The 23,243-nt window shown below is 29.5% G+C and overlaps 4 protein-coding genes across 4 annotated transcripts; 3 read left to right on the forward strand and 1 right to left on the reverse strand.

Moving 5' to 3' along the window:
- Positions 1 to 1,965: 1,965 nt before the first annotated feature.
- LOC105774668 (putative clathrin assembly protein At4g40080) lies at positions 1,966 to 3,121 on the reverse strand. The gene has a single exon (XM_012597232.2). It carries the CDS (start codon positions 3,072 to 3,074, stop codon positions 2,073 to 2,075), a length of 1,002 nt encoding a protein of 333 aa, XP_012452686.1. The 5' UTR covers positions 3,075 to 3,121; the 3' UTR covers positions 1,966 to 2,072.
- Positions 3,122 to 9,726: 6,605 nt separating this feature from the next.
- On the forward strand, positions 9,727 to 12,000 carry LOC105774514 (uncharacterized). The gene is made up of 6 exons (XM_012597020.2): positions 9,727 to 10,186; positions 10,268 to 10,540; positions 10,820 to 10,977; positions 11,105 to 11,210; positions 11,295 to 11,420; positions 11,575 to 12,000. Exons 1-6 carry the CDS (start codon positions 9,995 to 9,997, stop codon positions 11,707 to 11,709), a joined length of 990 nt encoding a protein of 329 aa, XP_012452474.1. The 5' UTR covers positions 9,727 to 9,994; the 3' UTR covers positions 11,710 to 12,000.
- Positions 12,001 to 15,960: 3,960 nt separating this feature from the next.
- On the forward strand, positions 15,961 to 17,356 carry LOC105774545 (blue copper protein). The gene is made up of 2 exons (XM_012597079.2): positions 15,961 to 16,194; positions 16,817 to 17,356. The coding sequence occupies exons 1-2, from the start codon at positions 16,026 to 16,028 to the stop codon at positions 17,188 to 17,190; spliced, it is 543 nt and encodes a 180-aa protein (XP_012452533.1). The 5' UTR covers positions 15,961 to 16,025; the 3' UTR covers positions 17,191 to 17,356.
- Positions 17,357 to 19,396: 2,040 nt separating this feature from the next.
- On the forward strand, positions 19,397 to 20,147 carry LOC105772326 (blue copper protein). Its single transcript, XM_012593615.2, has 2 exons — positions 19,397 to 19,577; positions 19,796 to 20,147. Exons 1-2 carry the CDS (start codon positions 19,397 to 19,399, stop codon positions 19,996 to 19,998), a joined length of 384 nt encoding a protein of 127 aa, XP_012449069.1. The 3' UTR covers positions 19,999 to 20,147.
- Positions 20,148 to 23,243: the final 3,096 nt, after the last annotated feature.

Consider the following 23,243-nt stretch of genomic DNA (forward strand, 5'->3'; position numbering starts at 1 on the left):
CATATTTTAATCATAAACAAATTACCCATAAAAAGAGAATAAAATAAATATGAGGCCAAACATCAAGGACCATGCAGGCTAATGCCGAAGAATAAGATGAGCTCAAAACTGGAAAGGATCTTAGCAGTAAGGACCACCAATCACACCTTTTGAGGGATTTTAGGGAATCATAGTTGGACATCTCGACCGTTATCACCGCAATTTGATGAGCCAGCACTTCACAACATCAAGCCTTTATAATATCTCCACTTATTTAGCGTCCCATAATTGCATGATTTTCTATTAAATTTGAAATTAATTCAAGTTAAATTTTTAAATAAGTGGTAAATAAATTCCATCAATATTTTTTTAATTTATAAAATTTAAATTTAAAATTTTACTCATTTAAAAATTTGGATTTGAATTTCAAAATTAGAATAAATTGAAATAAATTATTTAGAACCGTAATTTTATTGATATGATCCATGGTTTCACCTTATATGCAATTATTTAGTAGCACAAATTCTAAGAAAAACCAAAGTTCTAGATTCGGTATAGGACGATTTAGTATTTCTTCATTCAGTCTCATTCAATCAAAATGGTTTCTTTTTTTATTGGATCGGTTGTTTTTTTTTTTTTATCTTGATAAACTGTGAAATAAAAAAGGGTTCATTTTATCAATTATTTGATAATTACTAACCACAGTTTTAATATTTTTGCTACTCTTAGTACTGGTATCAACCTAGGACTCAATATCGATCTTATTTCTAAGACAAAAATGAAGAATTCTTCAATTAAAAAACTTTCTGCGCGAAAAATTCCTCATAGCATCTAAGATATTGCCATCTCCTAGATAATTATGGATAGGGATATGTTCGTGATAATTTCTCTAATCTAAGTATTTCTATATGTCTATTTAGTAATGAATTTGAAATTCTTGAAATATTTTTGGATTTGAAAAATCTATTGTTTTTTACTTTTCTAATATATATTGATATTATATTGAATATCAACTAATTTATTCGTAAAATATGCATTTCATTTTACAATTTATACTATAAATGAAATTCAACTTCTAATTCTCAAATCCATATTACTTAGCGGAATCGAAATTCTTACCATTCAACTCAATACATGTTAATAATTTCACCTTCCGTTTTTTTTTTTACTTTTGTTAATTTAAGCATGTCTCAAAACATAAACTTCATAAAATTGAAGTTTTATGTTTGATGTAATATCGAATTTAACCAATGTTTTTTTATCAAATTGATGGTTAAACTAGTCAAGCTATTGGTTATTTATCTAAACGATTGGTCCAGGTTGATAAATAAATTAATAAATTCATAAAATAGAAAAAAATCAATTCAACAGTCATAGCTTTTCTTGTGATAGATTAAAAATTTATGCAATATTTAGTTTTTTTATTTATTAAATGATTTTGGGATATTGATTTTGTATAATATTCATATTGTAATTGGGTAATAATTTTAAATGTTGATTAATACAATCCCTTAAATAAATCGGGATAGATTGTATTTATAATATTTAATTTCTTGAATATTAATTAAAATTAACATTTTCATTTAGAATTTGTTATTTATTGCGTGATTATTGTGAAAATTGATATATTGTATTATCATGTCATTAAAAAGCACTTAAATTATTTTATTTTTGTGAACAAAATTACTAGCTTCGTAAGTAAAAACATAAAACTATTTTAAAAGAAAGTTTACCAGTGAAGCAGGAGAAGAACAATAAGAAAAAATATTAAGCATTAATTTATATGACAGTTATAAACGTTTTAATTTTTTTAAATTGATCCCACAATCTAAATTTTTTGATTCGGTCCTTGATAGTAAATATTTTTATCAACATTGCAATCACTCGAGTTGAAACCCTAAAAATGATATTATTGGAAAATATTAATTTTCAAAAATATATTAATTGTAAGAAAAATAATATTCATAAATTGGAAGGCCACGTGGATATTTAAAAAAACTTTACAATAATTAAAAGAACCTCAAATGATTATGTACACCATTCAAAGGGAAAGTTTCAAACAACGGCTAAAAACAGTTTAGGTAGTGACTCGGTCAAAACTCAACCCACCGCCCACTAGGCGCCAACCGAAACAACTGGCTAAACCGAGTCAATTTGTTCGACTCATTGTCCGCCGTTGCAACCACCACCATTTTCCCTTCATTCTCCTTCTTTTCAATCGCCGCCACAAGGTTCGCCTTCGTCTCCTTTATTAAACCCCACAAATCATCGTTCCTGTTCCTGTTCACCAACAACACAGCTATCCTCTCCTTGCAACCCTCGAACCTGTCTATACAACTCAGGAACTCAGTACACTCACTCCAACTCAAACTCACCATCCTCGCTCCGAGTTCCGTAACTCGGACGAAGGTTTCACGTTGTACTGATCTATAATCTTCGCTAACCAATCTCACAATCTCGTGTACCAAGCTCTTTCGTTGAAGATAAAGTGAATCGGCCGGTACATTACCCAAATAATCGGCAAAATTAACAAGAACATCAAGTTCCTTTAGTAAATCCGAGTTCAAAAACCCTATGATTTCGTTCTTGGATCGTGGTGAGTTAAGGTGATAACCTAAGACCCTCGAGACCATCAAATTTTGTTCCAAGATTCCGGCGTACCATCGGACCCATGCCGACATTTCGCATGTCTCTGAATCGGAACCGTCTCGGAACGTCGACAAGTTGAGAAAATTCCGGCCACCGGAAGAAGGGTAAATCGCAAGCTGATCTTTCAAGATGAAGGAACCTTTGTTTATTATGTTATGGATTGTGTAGAGACATTTGAGAGCGACCGATGAATCTTTGGTGCGGTGTAGACGGTCCATGACAGCTTGTATACAAGTGCATGCTGTGAAACGTGAGCCATGACCGAGGCCTATAACGGCGGCGATTCGGTGATCTGATGGGGGAACAGAGGAGCCGTGGGTGGTAGCGCGTAGAATGACGCGACGAGCGGAAGCTTTGTGGCGCTTCGTTGATAAAGTTGTTTTGATTAATGAACCCTTGTCTTTTAAAATTCCGGAGACGATTCTAAGCCTGTTGTGATACCCCATTGAAACAACACTTACAAATATAGAGAGTTGAAGGAAGAAGAAGGGAAAAGAACACAGTTCATGTCGATTTCTTACGACAAGCTATAAATACTTAAAAAGACACGGCAAAAGAAAAAGAGTGAAAATCTGCTGCTAGTCCCTGTACTTGTTAGAATTTTCAATTTGGTCCATGTACTTTAAAAATTAAAAATTCAATCTTTTTTTTTCAATTTAAAAATTAAATCTATCAATTTAACATCTTTATTTTCTATTAATCATATACAATGTCATATGAGGTCATATGAGTACAGCTTAATCAAATTTTCAAATCGACAAATTTTGATAGAAAATATTTACGATTTTAATAATAGGATTGAGTTTTTAAATTAAAATAATAGAAAGACTTATTTTTTAACTTTTTAAGTATAAGGAATAACAACATATTTTAATTTAGCCGGTAAAATATATGATTAATTAAAATAAAGGTAAACTACTAAAATAGTCACTTTTGTTTTCTTCGGGTTACATTTTAGTCACTTATGTTTGAAATGCTACGTTTTAGTCACTTACATTATCGTGTTGTAACATTTTAGTCACTGAGAATTAATTGTCATTAACGATGTAAAGGTAAGCTGACATGGCACGTTAAATAATCGTTTTAAAAGAAAATTTTAGGTTAAATTATACAATTGGTCCTTATACTTTTTTTCATTTTGAGCAATTCAAATTTTTTTCTTTTACGTTAAAAGAGATGGAGAAGGGAAGAAAATAGAGGGAGAAACAAAAGAGAATGAAAAAAAAAGAAAAAAAAAAAGGAAAGTTAAAAGAGCATAAAAGAAAAAACATAAATTGCTCAAAACGAAAAAAAATGGGGACCAATCGTATAATTTAACCTAAAATTTTTGTTTGAAATTATGATTTAACGTGCCACGCCAGCTTACCGTTACACTGTTAACAATAATTAATAGTTCAGTGACTAAAATGTTACAACACGTTAATGTAAGTGAATAAAACATAACACTTCAAACATAAATGACTAAAATGTAATTTAAGAAAAATAAAAGTGACTGTTTTAATAATTAATAGTTAAGTAATTAATTAATTAAATTACAAAAGTAGGGAGTTTATTTCGTCAACTTCCCACGTTTTCTGCTACGGGAATTATTTTGGGAAATTTGACTAGTTATAGGGACGGCCGTGTTAGAAAATGACATTCCATTTAATATAATTAATTAGAGGAAATTTCCATTAAAACGAGTTGTTCTAGTAATTAGCATATCAATTAGGACCAAGTATACGATTAAAGACGTAAAATTTCAAGTTGAGATTGTTCGGGATTGGACTCAAGCGCTTGCATCTACAATTTAATGTTTTTGTCATTAGATCAAAAGGTTGTTGGCTGAATTTTAATTTTATCGGTATTGTTCTTATTGTAATTTTTTGGAGTGTACGGGTTTAAGATGCGTAATCTTCTTCTAATTTGATTAGTTAATATATCAGGAGGGGTTGTGGGAAGTTTAAAAAATGTAGAAAAAAATACTAGATTTATGACCATTTATAATATGCGTGAAAAAAAATTCGTAACAAATATATTTATTAAAAATTTACATAAAAATTAAATTGATGTTTTGGTTATAATGATAAAGTTAATTGATTATCATGTATGATGTTTTGGGTTCAAATCTTCATTGATATACTATATGAAAAGACAAAATTACCCTTATAAAAATACAACTTAATTTGTATGTGAGATGGTACTTTAGTAATTTCATTGTTGAGATGGTGCTCAGTCGACTCTAGACTTGATCATGGGTCGGGCCACCCACCCAGACCTGAAGACTCACCCGAAAAATAAGAGGGTTTGGACAAAAAAATAAGGCCCGTTTAGAAAACAGACCGAGCCTTAAGCAAGACTTTTTGGTTCGGCCTGAATTTGACAAACAAAATTCTATTGCCTTTTGCTGTTGTTTTGATATCATTTCACTATTATATTGCTACTATTTTGTTGTTACTGTTTGGATATTGTACAATTCTTGTTTTATTCTTAATTTTAATACTATTTTAGAGGGATTTGCTTGTTAAATTGCAACTATGTTAGTGTTATTTAAGTATAAAGACTTTTTTTATATATGTATTTTTAATCTGTTAGGAAACATTTATTTTAATATTTTTAGTCTATTTGATATATTATATTTTTTTATATAAAAAAATAATCTAAAAAAATTAATATGGGCGGACCAAGCTCAGGTTTAACATTTTTTATCTAGATTAAATTTGGGCAAAATTTTAAAACTATTTTCGGGTCAGATTGGGCTCGGGCCTAGAAAAATAAACGAGCAAACTAAAATGACATTTTATTTATATTTTATGATTATAAATACTATTTCAATTGCAAATATAAAACAATACATGTTTAAATAATTATATTCGTATAAAAATAAATTTGAATAAGACCTATACATCCGCATTATTTACTTAAGTGATATTCCTACACAAGCCATCAAAATCTCAATATTTAAACTAATAAATTATATTTTTACTAGAATTTGGTCAACAAAATGTTTCTTTTTCTAATAAACTTTTATTTATTTTCGAAGAAAATCCATCCTATGAAATATTTCATTTGTTGAATTTTTCATAGACTAGTATTTTATCCTATATATTTGAAAATATTTTAAATTCAAAAATTCTAATAAAATAATTGGACTTAGGTAAGAATAAGAGAGAATCAATTACAAACACAACGTTAAAATTAAATAATTGATACGAGCCAAGGAGGTGACACTCAAGGGGTTGTTTTTCCTAGTGGTCCAATTACTCGAAGCAAGGCACGACAATTAAAATTAAAGATGAATGCTTTTGTCCAAGACTTTGTTGCTACAAATTTAATTCATCATGTTCGTGACATTGACAAATACGAGAATGCAATTCACTGGACCAATCTTGGAATAGTGAAAGCCCATAAATTGGTGGATTAATCTTTTATGTATATTATTATTATTATTATTATTATTATTATTATTATTATTATTATTATTTACTTAATTCTCATTGGTTGGGACACATCATTTATGAGTTAAGTAATTTTATTGGTTAGGTTATTATTTATTTATTTTCTTAGATAATTTTAAAGAGTTTTATTAGGATTCAATTACTCTTGTAATTTGCCTATAAATAGGCTTGTTTTCTACACATTGAGGGAAGAATAAAAAGAAGAGTATTTGTTTTCTTTCAAATTTGTGTGAGGCAAATTTTTTGGGAGTAGAGTGATTCTTCTCTTGCTATTTAGTTTGGAGTTTGTTACTTTCGAGGGTATTTCGGAGTTGCAAATATTCAAATTTCTTTCCCGTTCATCGGTGTTTCTAGAGGTTATTCTTCTAGGGGTTTCGTAGGGAGCCGCTCAATCATTGGCGTTTTTGGTTACAAGTTAACCAAGGGTTCCATAGGGCAAATCTATCCTTTTTATTATTTATTTATTTATTATTATTTTAACTAATTTTATTTATTCTCGTTTTATTTCTAATTTGTGTTTCTCTTGTGTCTAGATCCGGGATTCCGTATCAATAATAAAGACCGATTATTTAATCGAATCTTATCAATAACTTTAACAAAAATTATATGAAAAACTCGGGATTAATCGAAAACTCTTTCCTTAAGCAGATTTAGGTTTAGGATAAGGATTAGGGGAAAAATATCGTTCATTTAGAATTTTTAGAACATTATTGGAAGTCAAATGTATGTTTTGAGTCTTTATCATGAATATCGTGATTGCGTGTGTTGAATTTCTTTCCTTTTCATTTCCATTTTAACTTAAATATCATTCCTTAAACTTTAAGAAATAAATATATTTAAGACAAGGTCAATTTCTGCTCTAAGTACCTATATTCTTCGTGTATTTAAAGTTTAATCTCATTATTTTTATTTTTAAGAATTTAATCCTTTTAATTTTTGGATTTAAAAGTTCAGGTCTAAGTGTTTACACCTTTAATTTAATTTAAATTAATTAAAATCAATGGTTTAATATTTTAAAATAACAAAAAAAGTACTTTAACAATATTGCAATGAACTTGAATTTATTAATAAAATTTTAGCGATTTTAATTTAAAATGAAATCAATTAAATTGATTTTTTCTTGTTTAAATTTTTAAAAATAAATTAAATTAAATTGGATATTGGTTTAATTCTATTAAAATAAATTCTGAATTGTTTCTAAATCACTTTTGGTTTTAATTAAGTTAAAACTAATTTTAAAATTTTCTAATTAATTTTTTTAAAATTTTGAAATGGGTGGATATTTGGATTTCCATTTATGTTTGCTTTTGGAAATTTTAATAAAAAAAAATCAAATTTCTGTTTAAAATAAAAATTAAACAAAATTGGTTTCAAACAAAATTATTCAAGAGCTAACAGCTCAAATCAGTTTTTATTAAGCCCAAATCTTTTTAAAAAAATCCATATTAGATTGTAAGGCTCGAATCAGTTTTGAGTAGTAGCTTAATTGGGTCCAAATCCACTTTTGGCCCAATTTCCTTTTTCAAATTTGAGCCTGATTTTAAATTTGTAGCCCACTTGATTTTTAAAAATGAAGAGTCCAAATGTCTTCTAGTCCCATTTTCATGGCCCAAGCCCATGTCATTTTTATTTTGCAAACTAGGGTTTTTGGAACCCTAGTCTATTTCAGTCATTGCTGCCCTCAAGGTGGACAATAATGACTGCTTAGTGTGCGCACACACATACACAGAAAACAGTTTCAAAGGCTAATACAATACAAAGTTTTCACGCAATAAAATGGAAAAGCAAATCAAGAATCAAACTAAAGATCTCTATAAAAAGAAAAAAAGAAATGAGTCAACTAAGGATCAAGTATCAATCTACAAAAAGAAAAGAAAAGAAAATCATAACAGTTTAAAACCATGTCACATAAGATTTAACGTGACATTTAATAGCTAAATCAAAAATTTTAATAATGAAAGGACCTAATTGATATAATCTCAATAGTTTAAAGATGTAATTAGAATGATTTAGAATTTAAGAATCATTTTAGAATTGGGATCATACTTTGGAAACGTTTGATACAATTAACACACTTAAGAGTTTTGTAGTAGTTCTAGACATTGTTGTGCATTAACTCGATTATACTTTGGAAACGTTTGATACAATTAAATTTTTGATGCGGTTTAAGTGTATTAACTCGATTGACATTGTTGTGCGCTGAAACACATTATACTTCTATTTAAGGGTTACAGAGAGGTTACGGGTAGTTCTAGACATTGTATAAAAAAGAACAGATATGATAAGAACATGAGATTAATATTTTAAAAAAATTAATTTATTATAATTCATATTCAAATTTTAAAAGATTTTGTATTTTGGAATAGGTTTGGTAGAAAAATATTCACTTACCCTCTCGAAATTTGATGAAAAATATAATAATTTCTTGAATTTTATTTATTAAATAAAATTTTAATGGAATTGAAAAACTCAACACCAATCTTTGGCAAGATAAGGTAGAGTTGTTTCACGTGTGAAGCATGCATGCGCCAGCTAGCGTTATGGTTGGCGAGGCGTCATTTGTAGGCGATGTTGTAATCAGCGAGATTGTGATCAAGCGAGGTGATGATGGCGTGGCTAGTTCTGGCAAAGTATCGCCAACAATTCTAAGCACCATTTTTTCAGTTATTCTTATTTCCGAAATTAATTGAGTTTTTATAATAAAAAAAATTGTATCAAATTGAGTCCTTAATGAAAAAAAATCAATTGGCCTCTTCCATTAATTCAGTTTGATTGTTAGCTATGTTTACGTGACTAACATAAATCACCAAAAGTTGCCATGTGGCAGAATGATGTTGTCAGCATTTTTTTATAAAATTTTTTAGAAATAATTAAAATGCATAAATAGAATGCATCTTATTAATAATTATATAAAATTCTAAAACATATTTTAGAAACACCAAAATTTCTTATTTATTTTAGTGTATATATAATTACTTTTATTTTAATTTTATAAAATTGACTATATAAATTAAATTTTTTATTCAAGTTGTTTTAAGTTGAATAAATATATAATATTCAATTTAGAATGTACCATTTGTTGCATGAATAAGTATGAAAGGGAAAAATATTGGATAAATTATACCCAACGTCATTAAATTATTAGTATATTTATATTTTCTTATTTAACTTTAAAATTTATAAAATGGTCACTGAATTATTCAAAAGTTTTTATTTATTTAAGTCATTAGACTGTTAAGTTTTTTTTTAATTTTAAATTCGACTAGTAGCTCCATGCAATGATTCGATGGTCGGTACGGTAGCTTAGTATCCATTGAAGAGTAGAAGAATATATTTTAGATCTAAATTTATCTTACGGTTATTGTTAGAGATTGGTGCAGGCGATGCAAATAGAGAAGGCCATACATAATCAATTTTAACAGCCCAATGACTTGAATGAAAACTTTTGAATAGTTTAGTGACCATTTTGTAACTTTTTAAAATTAATTGACTAAAACTTAAAATTACTAATAATTTAGATCTTGGCTGTAGTTTATCCAAAAATATAAAAAAGGGTAAAAAATATATTGCCAGGTATAAGTGTGGGACCACATTATAAATTTTTAGATCTGATCCTCGAAATCGCACTCTAACGGCTATTTTTCTTTCCATTTGAAACTTCCTCACGAAAAAAAAAAAAAACCCAGCAAAAGGAAAAAAAAGTCCAAGAAAAAGAGAGAAAATTCCTCCCTCTCTTGTCTTCCCTTGCAGAAAAAGAAAACCCTAATTCCATTTCCTAAAAATCCCTAATTTCCCACCCGTTTTTTCCTTTCATTTTCATTCTACATTTTTTTCCTCCAAAAGAAAACTTTTTTTAAAAATTTTTTTAAGGTCTTTTAAGGTCTAGGATTATTCAAGAATCTATTTTTTTTGGAGTAATTGTGGAAGACATGGATATTCCTCAAGAAGTTGATAATTACATTAAAGAAACAATTGAAGATTCCTTAGGTCTTGAAATCTCAACTCAATCTTTGCAACTAAAGCTCCGCTCCACCGAAGAAGCCCAGCGTCGACTCCGTGACCAGTGCTTATTCCTTCTCTCAAAATTGAAGGAGAAAGATCAAATCATCGAGCGCTCAAAGGTTCGTTAACTCAGTTTTGAGTATTATTTTCGTTTTATTCAAATGTGGAATTATTGACATTTTATATTGAATTTTTTTAAGGCGGAAGCGAATATGAATGCGGCGGCGTTGAAGAGATTCGTGGAGGAGAATCAGAAGCTTGCGGCGGAGTGTGCGAATCTGTTGACTCAGTGTAACAAATGGGAAAGAGAGTGTTCGCTCTATGATCGTGATAGGGAAGCGTTGATGGATTTTGGGAATGAAGCTGATGAGAGGGCAAAGAAAGCTGAGATTAGGGCTCATGAATTGGAAGAAGAATTGAGGAAATTAACTGAAGAATTAAGGTTCTACAAGCACCATTATGAGAACCAAGGGGTAAATTAAAAATTTTCCTTTAATTAATTAACTTTTACTTTGTTTTCAATTGTTGATATTGCTGACTTGAGGATCCTTAGTTAACATTTGAACTTAGTTGAGCATGCATGAGAAAACCATTAGATGACATAACTTGAACACAATGGAACTGCTTTAAGTAGATTGTTTTCAGTTTTTAATGTTATATGATTTGATTAGAAAACCCGCCATCATATATAGTTCTGTTTAGTACTATGATACCTCTGAAGTGACTGATAAGCATATATATATTCCTTGAAGATTGATTCATCTTCTGAGGGCACTGCTTTGGAAGAGAATTTGCTTGAGTCGGTTCTATCAACGTTGATTTCTAAAGATGAAGTTATGTGTGGACGAGCATTCTTGGAGGCAAATAATTCACTTGAACCATGTCAAAAGATGCTTAAAATGTGGAATAGGTGACTTTTTCTTCTTTTATTTCTTTCATCTGCAACTTTGTTGGTTAATGGAGATATATGTGCTTTCTTCCCTGATAGACTACTCACATATTTCTGAATCAATTTTTTGGCTTGTTTTGCTTTGTAGGTTGAGGCCTTCAACTCGAAAAATTTTGTCACTGGCTGCGGAAGTAAAGACCCTTGAGAAAGACAAAGAACATCTCAGAATGAACCTTTGTAAAGCTGAAGATGAGGTAATAACCAAGAACTTCTAACACTGCATGCTCGTTGAAATTTGCATATTCCTTGTCATAAAAAAGATATTTTTATCCCTATAGGTCAAAGTTCTGTTTGAAGAAAACAACATATTGGATGAAGCGAACAAAAGATTATTGAGGCAATACCACAAAGAAAAGAACCTCCATGGTTCTGATGGGAAGCATTCTGGTAGTGCATCTACGAAGGTGAGGAGGGAATATGTTGGGTTCTCTGTATCTGTTTTGTCTTGCACGAGTGCTTGTTCTCACATGTAAAGACTAAGTGCATTTCCTGCATGTGTTTAGTCCATAATCACAAATTCATTGATTTAGTGCTATTATTTGCCTGACTCTCTCGCAGACAAACAAGCGAAAATCAAGTCCCAAGATATGCAGTCCAATTGAGAAGAAGATTGATTTCACTGATCCGGATTCAGCAAGGAAGCCTCTCTCACCCTTGCGGCATAACTCCCCTGACTTAAGAATGCACAAGTGAATACTTAAAATCTCGTGCATGATAGGATCTAATCTCTTTGCAACAATGATGATGTAGAAGTAGATTTACATATAGCTTTTCTGAAGCTGAGATGTTTGTAGTTGTGAGAGATAGCTCCCAAGCACCGGAAGGAAATCCCTCCTTCCCCTTTTTTTTATTAAAGGTGTAAGTAACTCTTTCATCTTCTGCTTTTCTTTAGTCCTGACTAATCTGATATCATAGAATGGATAATAGCTCAAGTAGTGCTGTAGAGAGAAATTTTAGCAATTCTAAAATTGATTGTTAGATGCATATTGTTTTGGCAGTCTCTGATTAATTTTATAGGCTCAATTCTAATCCTTTCATTTCACAGTAAAAACTGTTGTTTTTGTGGGTTCACACTGACTGCATTTTGGGCCTTGTAAAAATTCTGGGATTTAACAATGGACCACTATTCTCACATTTGTTGTGTGCTAAGCTTTTGAGATGCCAACAAGAAGAAGAGTTAAACTATATCCACTATTCTAGTTGTTATCATTTGTACATTTTCTGCTTGCTGTTACACACTGTAGTTCGCTGTTTGAAAAGGTGCAAAATTGCCCTAAAATTTTATCAAATGTTTTTAATCGGGATAAATATCAAAACTATATCTGAGCTTGATACAATTTGCAATATTATAAATCGATTTTAATTTGGTGCATTTGTATAAATTAAATTTTTAGGTTCAATTTTCACATTTCACATTTCATTAATCTTGTTATCTATGTGTATAATTTTCCTTTTATGTATAAATTGTTGAAATGATATTTTATTAGGTTAAAAAGAATTTAAATAAGTTCATCTAGACTTAAAAAAAGATTTCTCGAGGAAATAGAAAACTCTTTTTGCAAATATTTTTAATTTAGATGGAAATAATTTAAATTTTTATTTTTAATCTAATAAAATGACATGTTAACAATTTATCTTATTTAAAACAAAATGTATGCAAATTGTATTAAAATTCGATATAGATGAATAATTATTTCAATAGACATATAAATTTCTGTTCAGACTTTATCCTGTTATTATAATTCAAAAAGAAAAACGGATGAATTTCTCAAGAAAAAGTGAGCTGTCCAAGAAATTATTAAGAACTTAATTTTATCATTATCTTGATATTATAAAGGATTAGAATGATATTTTTTTTCATTACCTCATTATTACATGTAGCATGCGTAAAACAATTTTTTTTTTCTGGAAAAATATTATATGGGTTTTCTTCTTTTGTGGCGGTGGTTGGCCGCCTTGGTGAGTCTGAGGTCCCATTAGCCTAAAAGGGATGAAGGCAAGAAGATTGCACCCAAGTGAAGAGCAAAAGGAATCTTAAGCTTTATGAGAAAAAGGTTGGGATAGGGGGTCCACAAAAGGGTGTGATCGGTGAAACCATCCAAATATTCAAGGGACTTTATGCAAAATTAGTAATAAACACCCCATTTGAGCCGACATTGGGTACTGAATAGTTGCAACAAAAATCGATCTGAAAAAATAATAAATAAAGTAACCTAAATTCAACTTACACATAAGTCACAAACCCTCTCCAAACATTTAAAACTATCATCTCTTCTTGTTTAAAACTGACTCTCCGTTTGTCTTGAAATTCCCTTGCAGAGACTACCTTCCCACATTCCAACCCCGACGAGACCCTAATTTGTCGGCCCCGTCCGCCTCCGGTTTGCTTCCATTGATTCAACCACAAATGGAGGAATGCCGTTTACTGACTCCCACACTATAAAAAAAAGAGGTTATTTTGTGATTCAACTCACAAATTCAATATCACTTAACCAAAAGATAAAATTCTAATACTAAAATTAACTTGACTGACAAATAAGGATTTAGCCAAACATTTTAAGTTTACCCATTAATTTAAAACTTGGCCCCTAATTTGGGATGTATGTTCACTTTATGTATCTGTTTAATTCATATGTGACCAAATCAGTACTTGAACAACTGACCAGGCCTAGGCAAGCTAGAGTGGCATTGCCGAAGGTTAGTTTGCCTAAACCAATTGACCCCAACAACTCAACCAACCAACCAAACCAAACCCATCTTCCTTAGAAAGAGCATATGATTTTTATGCCTTTTGTATGATTTTAGTGGCTTCTTTACTTGGGGTAAATAGGGGAATCAAGAGAGACCCTTTTGGTTTTTACATCACTTGAGAGTTACTTAAATCATGGCCATGGAGACTTTTAGTCTCATGTTAGGTGGGAGGTTTGTATCAAAATCTGATTCACCAAATCCATTTTTGGACAACTTCAAAGACAACACTTGTAAGCTAAGTCCTTTCCCATTTTGTTCAGTGTTTCAGTTTTTTCAAGATGTTAAAATATGCTATTAGTCCTTTTGCTTCGATAAAGTTTGAGATTCAATCTCTATACTTAAAAAGTTAAAATTTCAAATCTATAAGTATTTTCTATCAAATTTTGTCAATTTGAAATTTTGGTTAGGTTGTCCTCAAACAACGTGGCATATAATTACTAGGAAATAATATAAGTTTACAAATTTTGACATAAACTACCAACAACAATAATAACTGGACTAGGGTTTTTAAATTAAAAAAAGTAGAAGGATTGAATTTTTAACTTTTAAAGTACAGAGATTAAATCTCAAATTCTATACAAATAAAGTGACTGACAACATATTTTAACCTTTTCAAAACAAAAACATCAAAGGGTATCAACAATTCTTTTTCCATAAAAAAAGATACAAGATTGAGGTATATCACTAGTCTTATAGAGGATCGAAAGTGGTATTTATAAATCACCCATCAAATAAAATTGTTAAAAAAACTTGAAACCCAACGTTTTTTGAAATTCTAACGAATACTCAAACAACTGAACCAACCATTATCAGAAAAGATTATCAGTATCAAACATTAGCTAATCATCTCCCCCATTTGATTCCTTTTGCAAGGCAATAAAATGACTTTTAAAGTCCTCATTGTTTTCCCACAACCTAAATTGCCTAATTGAAACCTAAACTTCAAAACTTTTCTTCCTATTTTAGGGTTTTTCCCCTTCTTTCAAAGTCTAAGTGAACATGTAGCCAATGACAAAAAAAAGGCCCTTCTAAGGGTTGTTTGTTGGATGCCAGCTTTTGTGTATAAGAGAGAGTTTCCTTAATAAAAAATATCACATCTTGTTTGAGTAATCTTCAAGCATGTTATATTGACTGTTCCACTCTGTTTTGCATTACCAAACATCTCTGTTTTTAGATAGATGGGTGAATATATATATATACACACGACCTTTTTTATCTGTTTTTGAAAGTAACCTCTAACAGAATATTAATGGTGGCAAATCTTCATGATGGCAACTACTGACTTGTTTATATAATCAAGAAGAAAACAAGATAGAAGGAATTCCCATGCTTTTTCTTCACTAACAATCCACCCTTATTATAATGTCTAAAAGTATATCAATGGAGATTATGGAGTTCCTTTAATTGATATGGAATGCATAATTAATTCCTTATGATCTGGCTTGGTAGCAAAAAGTACATAGCCACCCATTAGGGTTACCCTACTTATCCATTTTTTAACTAATCTATTATTGTAGATTTTGTCCTAGCTCGGTTGACATGCGTATTGTTATCAATGTAGGAGCACGTGGATTCAAGTGCGTTGAAGCGCATTATCCTCCTATTTATAGTTTAAGGAGAGACTATGGGTAGTTCTAAGTATTATATCAAAAAGAGGAAATATAGTCATAACCTAGAGATTGTTAAAAAAAAAACTCATCTATCATTTGAGGGAACCACAAAAAAAAAGAAAAAAGAGAGACAACTATGAGATGTGGTGTGAGGTCACATGTGTTTATCTTCGCATGTATAAGCGAAGCTAGTGGCCCCAAAATGAAAATTGCCTCTTTAGTCGCTTTAGAAATTACAAAATTTTGAATTAATTTAATTATAAAATTGTATTTCGATCTCTCCTAAAATTTAAAATTTAATTATAGTTTAATCCCTTGAAAAATTATTAAATTTTATGTTAATACAATGGCGAAATTAAATTTTTATCTCTAAAATTTTTTTTATTCAAATTCAATCCCTTTAAAAAAAATTCTAAGTTCGCCCCTTAAACTCGGATCTGAAAAGTCTTTAGTGTTAGGTAAGGGATACATCCTTTTGGAATGAAGTTTCCTTTTCACAAAATATTGATTTTGCATGGGAATTAAGTGTACCAAACATATTCCTTCCATGGCATTATAAAAGGGAACTCCATTTCAGAAATTTTTATCACAAAATTCTCCTCACTCTCTTTTCAAAGTGTTTCTCCACCTAGTCTCTTCCACAAGAAAATGGCAAGCTCAAGTGTGGGAATGGCCTGTCTTGGGCTAGTTTTATGCATGGTGGTTGTGCCAAGCTTGGCCACGGTTTACAATGTTGGTGACGCCTCTGGCTGGGCAACCGGTGTCGATTATAGTAGTTGGGCTAGCGACAAGACCTTCAAAGTTGGCGATTCCCTCGGTACTACTGATTTTCTTAAACCTCAATCTCTTGGCCATCACTAACTCCTCCCAAATTTTTTATGGTTAAATTTTGCTATTAATCTCTTTATTTTACGAAAGTTATGGATTTAAAATTTATACTTTAATTTGGTCATTTTTAGTCATTTTAGTACTTTTCAAATTTTAAAATTTCAATCCTCACCAAACAATAACTATTAAATTCATTAAGTTCTTCTATTTTCAAAATTTAATGCAACAAAGGTATTATCATATATTTAATGTCGGGATAGCTTGTTATTTTTATATATTACCTACTAAAAATCCGGTTAATGGATTACCAAATATTATTTGGGTCAAAACTAAAGTTTTGAAATTGAAAAGTAAAAGGACCTAGAATGATCCAATTAGAGAATATGAACTAAATATATAACTCTACGCATAATGAAGGACCAGTAATTGAATTTAACTGAAAGTATTTAACTCCTTCTATTTAGGTCAGGACTAAAATTTTAAAATTCAAAAGTATAGAGACTAAAATTGAGCATTTTGTAAAGTATAGGGACTGGTAGAAGAGTTTAACCTTTTTCATTCATTCATAATGGTTTTTAACGTTTTTCAATTGTGGTTTGGTTCCCCTTTAGTTTTCAATTACCCAACAAGCCATACGGTGGAGGAGGTAAGTTCTAGCGATTACAGTGCATGTACGGTGGGGAAAGCAATCTCGACGGATAGCACCGGAGCCACCACCATCAATCTGAAGACCGCCGGTACTCACTACTTCATTTGTGGTGTGGCTGGTCATTGTGAGAACGGCATGAAGCTTGCGGTCAAAGTGGAGTCCTCTTCTTCTTCATCTTCCACTGATAAACCATCAACCACTTCACCATCTACTACTACGACGACTAAGATCCCGGATTCATCTTCTTCATGGAGTCTTTCACCGGTTCTGGCTTTTGTTACAACTTGGGTCGCATTGTGCGTGATGATGGTTGTTTCACAAGCTTTTGGTGGCTAAAATGGTGGTCGGCTTGGCCAGGATAGAGGCAGTGCTTTGTTTGTATTGAGGATTATTGCTTTTATTTTATGAATGAGAACCTTACTTGTTCTGTTTTCTATGGTATTAAGTACATTATATATATGGGGAGATGTTCATATGGAAATCGAAAGTGACTTTGAATTGATGGGGTTGAGAATTGATACAAATTGATTGGATTGATTAAAAGATAAATTGAAATAGTTTAATTAATTTTTTAAAAATCTTTTGAATTTTTAATAATTTTTTAGTCGGACTGATAAATCAGTGGCCTAACCGGTTCGACAACCAATCCAACTTAAAAATCATTGGAAATAAATTTTATATAATATATATATTTTTTCACTCATATAATGGAAATAATTGTGGGTTGTTGTTTCATGTTTCCTGTGAATATTGGTTAAAATTTTCAATTATCCCATAACCCTTTGACAACATTAGCAAATTAGGGAAAAGTATTTTTAGGATTAATGACAAAAGATTTAGATTTTTTAATTACATAATTTCTGTATTATTTAAATTCTAATGGATAAAATAAGTTAAATTATTTTAGAGTATTTTACTTTATTTACGTTTTAAAAATAATGATAAGATTGAACTCGTATCATTTGGATCAATAAAACTTTAATTTTATCACTTAATTGAAATTTCATTTTGATATATTTTGTACATATTAATTTTATTATGCATACGATATTACTTCCATCTAAACTATTATTAAACAAAAACATAATGATAAGTTTAACGCTTAACATTGGATCATTGAAATATTAATTGTACAAAAAGATATGAAAAGGTGTAAAACAATTTTAGTTTTATATCGATCCACCTAGAGGTGATCATGGGTTGGGCTACCTGGCCCAGCCCGACGGCCCGCCCGAAAAATGAGAGGGTTCGGGTAAAAATATAGGCCCGAAATATGAGTTTGGGAAAAAGATTAGGCCCGTTTAGAAAACGGACCAGGCCTCAAGTAAAACTTTATTGACCCGGGCCTGGCCCGGCCCGATTTTTATATTAAATATATATTTAATATGGGTCGGGCCGGGCTCAGGCTTAGCAATTTTCTCTCGGGCCTAAAAAATTGTTCAAGCCCGGCCCGAACCCAGCCCACCCCGGCCCATGATCACCTCTAGATCCACCCTCCTCCTCTCTCTCTATATATGGAAGGGATCCACTTGCATCGATGTAAAATTTAAGTGGTTTTACACTCTTTCATAACTTTTTATACGATTAATATTTTAACAATCCAACCATCATATTTCATGCTTCATCCATGTAGATCATGTATGTCAAGTTTGATATTAATTAAAAATTCCAAACCATTCATTTTATGTAAAAAAATTAACCATTAAATATATATTAATATAGACAATATTTTAGATTGATAGAATAAAGATATCGATTGATTCAAAATTGTACATACATGACAATTACAACTATATTTATAAATTCAACGGTTTGATTGTTAAAATATTCATTGTATAAAAATTACGGAATGATGAAAACCACTTAAATTTTATACTATGTGTGTTGGGAGGAGGATCCACTTATTATGATATAAACTAATATGGTTATTATGATATAAACTAATATGGTTTTACTTTTTCTTATAATTTTTTTTTGTAATTAATATTTTAATAATTTAACTGTTATATTTCATGTTCTATTCATATAGGTTATGCATGTCAAATTTGGAGTAAAGAATTTTTTTTCATATAATAATCTATTGAAGATCCACACATGACACATGCACAAAGTGAGGTAAGGATTCGCGCATTGAACTACCCATAACTCCCTCCCGACTCATAAATAAGAGGATAATACATTTCAACATACTCGAACCAATATTTTTCAGTATTGACAACAATATCTATATCAATTGAGCTAACACTCAAAATTACATATTTTCTAGTGCACCATTTCCACTTCCATATTTGACATATCTTCATTTTTGGACATTATAAACAACAAATAGTATAATATCTGCCCTTTTAATCAAAAGTAATAAATAAAGATTTATATTTTAGCCTTTTTCATGTACATTTAAGGACATGTGACCTGGCTTTCCAATTATATTACATGTACTAATGTTTATATACAAAGTAGTCCACCCAATTTTCAGAACTACCAAAAAAGAAGGGCCAAATTTCCATTTTGTAATAATATTGTTCTCTGGTTTTATAAGAAAATGGCAAGGTCAGCGGCAGGGACGACAATGGCGGGTGTTGTGGTGGTGATGTGGTGGTGTATGGTGGTGCAGAGGCTGGAAGCTACAGTTTTCACCGTTGGTGAGAGCAGTGGATGGGTTGTTGGTGTTGATTATGATGCCTGGGCTAAATCCAAGAACTTTAAACTTGGTGATTTACTTGGTTAGTCCTCCATTTCGTGTAATTTTTATATTTAGATTATTGGAGTTCAAAATTTTAACAATTTTTTTATCGACCTTAGAATCGATTTGACGTATCTATTTATACTAATATTAAACTTTCGGCCAAGTTGATGTCACGAATTAATTTGGCACTAATTTAATTGGAAAATTACTAATATATCCATGAGCTTAGAAGCTGAAAATTTGGTTGCCTAACAGTGTTCGATTATTCAAGTGCCTATGCAATAGATGAAGTCTTTGAAAATGACTACAACACATGCAATATCGATCATCCGATCAGCTCCGACAACAGCGGCTCCACCGTCATTTCTCTCCTCAACGCCGGCCCTAATTACTTCATCTGCGGTACACCTGGTTATTGTGCCCAAGGCATGAAGTTCATCGCTAATGTTACCGCTTAATCTCCGGCCGATATTAATCCATTCATCAACCACACACCATTGGGGCCTTTTCCATAACTAATTTTGTTATGACTTTGCTTATCTTATTTTTCAATTTTTTTTATCCAAAAAAATCTTATATTTAAATAAAGGGATAAATTTCAAAAGTACATATGGATTTTTTTTCGATGTGTGATTTAAAATAGTGGTGGATCTTAGTGTTAAGTTTTAGGAGGGCCTAATTAATTTTGTCAAAATAATTTAAGGGTTTAATTGAAATTTCTAAAAATTTTAGAGGGCTTAATGAGAATTTACCAAAACAATTTGGGGTTTAATTATAAGGATTAAAATGTTGATGGGCTTAATAAGAATTTCTAAAAAATTGAAAGTCCTTGTTTAAATTTTCAAAAAAAAATTAAGATGCTTTATGAGATTTTTAAAATTTTGGGAGGGACTAATTAAAATTTTCATAAATTTTCAACGGCCTATGATTTAACACATAAATTTTGATTTGGTGTAATTTTATACGTAAAACTGTGATTTTTATTTAAATTTATATGCTTATAAATAATAAATATGTGACATTGATATTAATGTTTTTTTTTTATAAATGAACCTTGTATGTTGACTTGATGGTTAGGGTGTTCACCGCTCCAAGTGTGATCTAAGTCGCGTTGCTATTAGGGTTTTGTCATTCTCTTTTAATTCACCAAATAATAATAATAATATCATGATTTACTCGAAAAAACAAAAAAAAAAGGCATGATGGCTTTTTTGGCTCTCCAAATTTGTAAAAAAATATTTTATCCCTCTATTTAAATTTTCACCACTTTTAGTCCTTAAACTTAATTTTTTGTCAAATGACCCCAAAATGGATGGAAAATTTAATGTTTGTTAACTTTACTGACGTGACAGCATACACATGTATTATCGCGTAGATGACACGTTCGCATTTAATTATTTTTTATAAAATTTTAAAAATGTTTTTTTTATAAAATTTTAAAATTTTAAAATAAATTTAATGATTTTTAATCTTTAAAAATAGTTTTATATTTATTTTAATTTTTAAAATTTTAAAAGCTAAAAAGTGTAAGATTAAATAGAGAGTTCAAATTACTTTTTTTATTATATAAAATTAGTGGGCCAAATAACTTATTATATTAAAATAAAAATATTGTAAATATAATTACATTAAATTAAGATTCATATATTCATAAATTAGGTGATAGTGTTTATCGCAATTTAATTTAAAATAAATATAATTTAAATTTTCATGGACTCTTATTATAATTCTAGAAAGTAGGGTTCAAAATTCTCTTAAAAATAGAAACATATTAAAACAAAACAGAAGGAATTAATTAATGGTTATAAAAGCTTTCCAATTAATTTTAAATATATATTGTTAGGCCACTGAACTTCTTTGGGTTTCACTGATTTTTCCTTGCTATTTTTAACTAAAAAATATTATCTTCTATTATCATATTCATAATATTATATTATTTACAATAAAATAATATTAATTTTACTAAGTAAAATTTAAAATTTACTATATTTATCCTTAATAATAATATTAAAACAGTTATTTGAAATTAAGGCTATCAAGAATTTAATGATAACAACATAAAATTTAATAATTATGTTAATAAAATGACGAAATTAAATTTGTATCTCTACATTTTTTTAAATTAAAATTCAATCCCTCTAAAAAAATTCCAACTTCGCCTCCTTACACTTAAACTCGATCCGAAAAATCTTTAGTGTTAGATAAGGGTGTCATCCTTTTGGAATGAATTTTCCTTTTCACAAAATATTGATTTTGCATGGGAATTAAGTGTACCAAACATATCCCTTCCATGGCATTATAAAAGGAAACTCCATTCCAGAAATTTTTATCACAAAATTCTCCTCTCTCTGTTTTCAAAGTGTTTCTCCACCTAGTCTCTTCCACAAGAAAATGGCAAGCTCAAGGGTGGGGATTGGCCTGTCTTGGACTAGTTCCATGCATGGTGGTTGTGCCAAAGCTTTGCCATGGTTTACAATGCTTTTTAATAAATTTTAATTTTAAATAATTATGATAGATTACTGAAATTTCAGTTTCACTGATCTTTTCTTTCTATTTTTAACTAAAAAATTATATCCATAAAATCATATTATTTACAACAAAATAATATTATATTTACTAAGTAAAATTGATAATATATGTATTCGCGTAAATATGAAAATATTTGGTGTTATTTTTGGTATGATACAAAATTTTAGATAATCAATTTAAAATTTACTATATTTATTTATAACAATAATAATAAAACAGCTATTTGAAAGTAAGGATATCAAGAATTGAAGGATAATAACGTATTATTACGATATATTTGAATATTAACACTCGTATATATAAATTGGAGTAAAATAAGGAAAATCAAAATATTTTTCTTAATTAAGTAAATATATATTAAAATTCTTTCTATATAAGGAAAGTAGAAGATAGCATTATCTTATTAAATATTTTTAAGATTATCTTTGGTTTAAAAATATTTTTACCTTTTCTAGAAAAGGAATTTTACTAAGATTCTCTTAGATTTAAAAATAAAAGAAATATCTTTACCTTTTAGAAAATAATTTTAATCTTAAAAATATTTTTGAAACTTTTAAAATTTAAAGGCTAAAATACACAAAATTAAATAGAAAACTATTTTTTTTGTAAAATTGGGATAAATTAAATGATATTGTTTATCACAATTTAGTTTAAAATAAATATAATTTAGTTTTCATGAACTCTTTTATTATAATTCCAGAAACTACAGTTAAAAATTCTCTTAAAAATAGTAACAGGTTAAAGCAAAACAAAAGGAATTAATTAATGGGTGTAAAAAACTTTCCAATTAATGACAATAAAATTATTGAATAAATTTTAATTATAATTTTAAATAATTATGATATACTGATAGATCACTGAATTTTAGGTTTCACTAATTATTTCTTGCTATTTTTAACTAAAATTTATTATCTTCTATTATCATATTCATAATATTATATTTACTAAGTAAAATTGATAATATATGTATTTCCATAAATACTTAAAATTTTGAAGTTATTTTTGGCCTCGATACAAGATTCTAAATAATCAAATTTAAAATTTAATATATTTATTCATAACAATAACAATAAAACAATTATTTGAATTTAAGGCTATCAAGAATTTAATGATAATAACCTATTATTAAATATATTTGAATATTAACACTTGGAGTAAAATAAGGATTTTTTAA

The sequence above is a fragment of the Gossypium raimondii genome, chromosome 6 (genome assembly GCF_025698545.1).
Source record: "Gossypium raimondii isolate GPD5lz chromosome 6, ASM2569854v1, whole genome shotgun sequence".
NCBI classification, from domain to species: domain Eukaryota; kingdom Viridiplantae; phylum Streptophyta; class Magnoliopsida; order Malvales; family Malvaceae; genus Gossypium; species Gossypium raimondii.

Excerpts from the sequence above, each read along its gene's own strand:
- LOC105774545 (XM_012597079.2), top strand. The coding sequence starts at position 16,026 with ATGGCAAGCTCAAGTGTGGGAATGGCCTGTCTTGGGCTAGTTTTATGC. Across the intron at positions 16,195-16,816 it reads CAAAGTTGGCGATTCCCTCG|TTTTCAATTACCCAACAAGC; the intron begins GTACTACTGATT and ends GTTCCCCTTTAG.
- LOC105774514 (XM_012597020.2), top strand. The coding sequence starts at position 9,995 with ATGGATATTCCTCAAGAAGTTGATAATTACATTAAAGAAACAATTGAA. Across the intron at positions 10,978-11,104 it reads ATGCTTAAAATGTGGAATAG|GTTGAGGCCTTCAACTCGAA; the intron begins GTGACTTTTTCT and ends TTTGCTTTGTAG. Across the intron at positions 11,421-11,574 it reads CTGGTAGTGCATCTACGAAG|ACAAACAAGCGAAAATCAAG; the intron begins GTGAGGAGGGAA and ends ACTCTCTCGCAG.
- LOC105772326 (XM_012593615.2), top strand. The coding sequence starts at position 19,397 with ATGGCAAGGTCAGCGGCAGGGACGACAATGGCGGGTGTTGTGGTGGTG. Across the intron at positions 19,578-19,795 it reads TAAACTTGGTGATTTACTTG|TGTTCGATTATTCAAGTGCC; the intron begins GTTAGTCCTCCA and ends GTTGCCTAACAG.
- LOC105774668 (XM_012597232.2), bottom strand. The coding sequence starts at position 3,074 with ATGGGGTATCACAACAGGCTTAGAATCGTCTCCGGAATTTTAAAAGAC.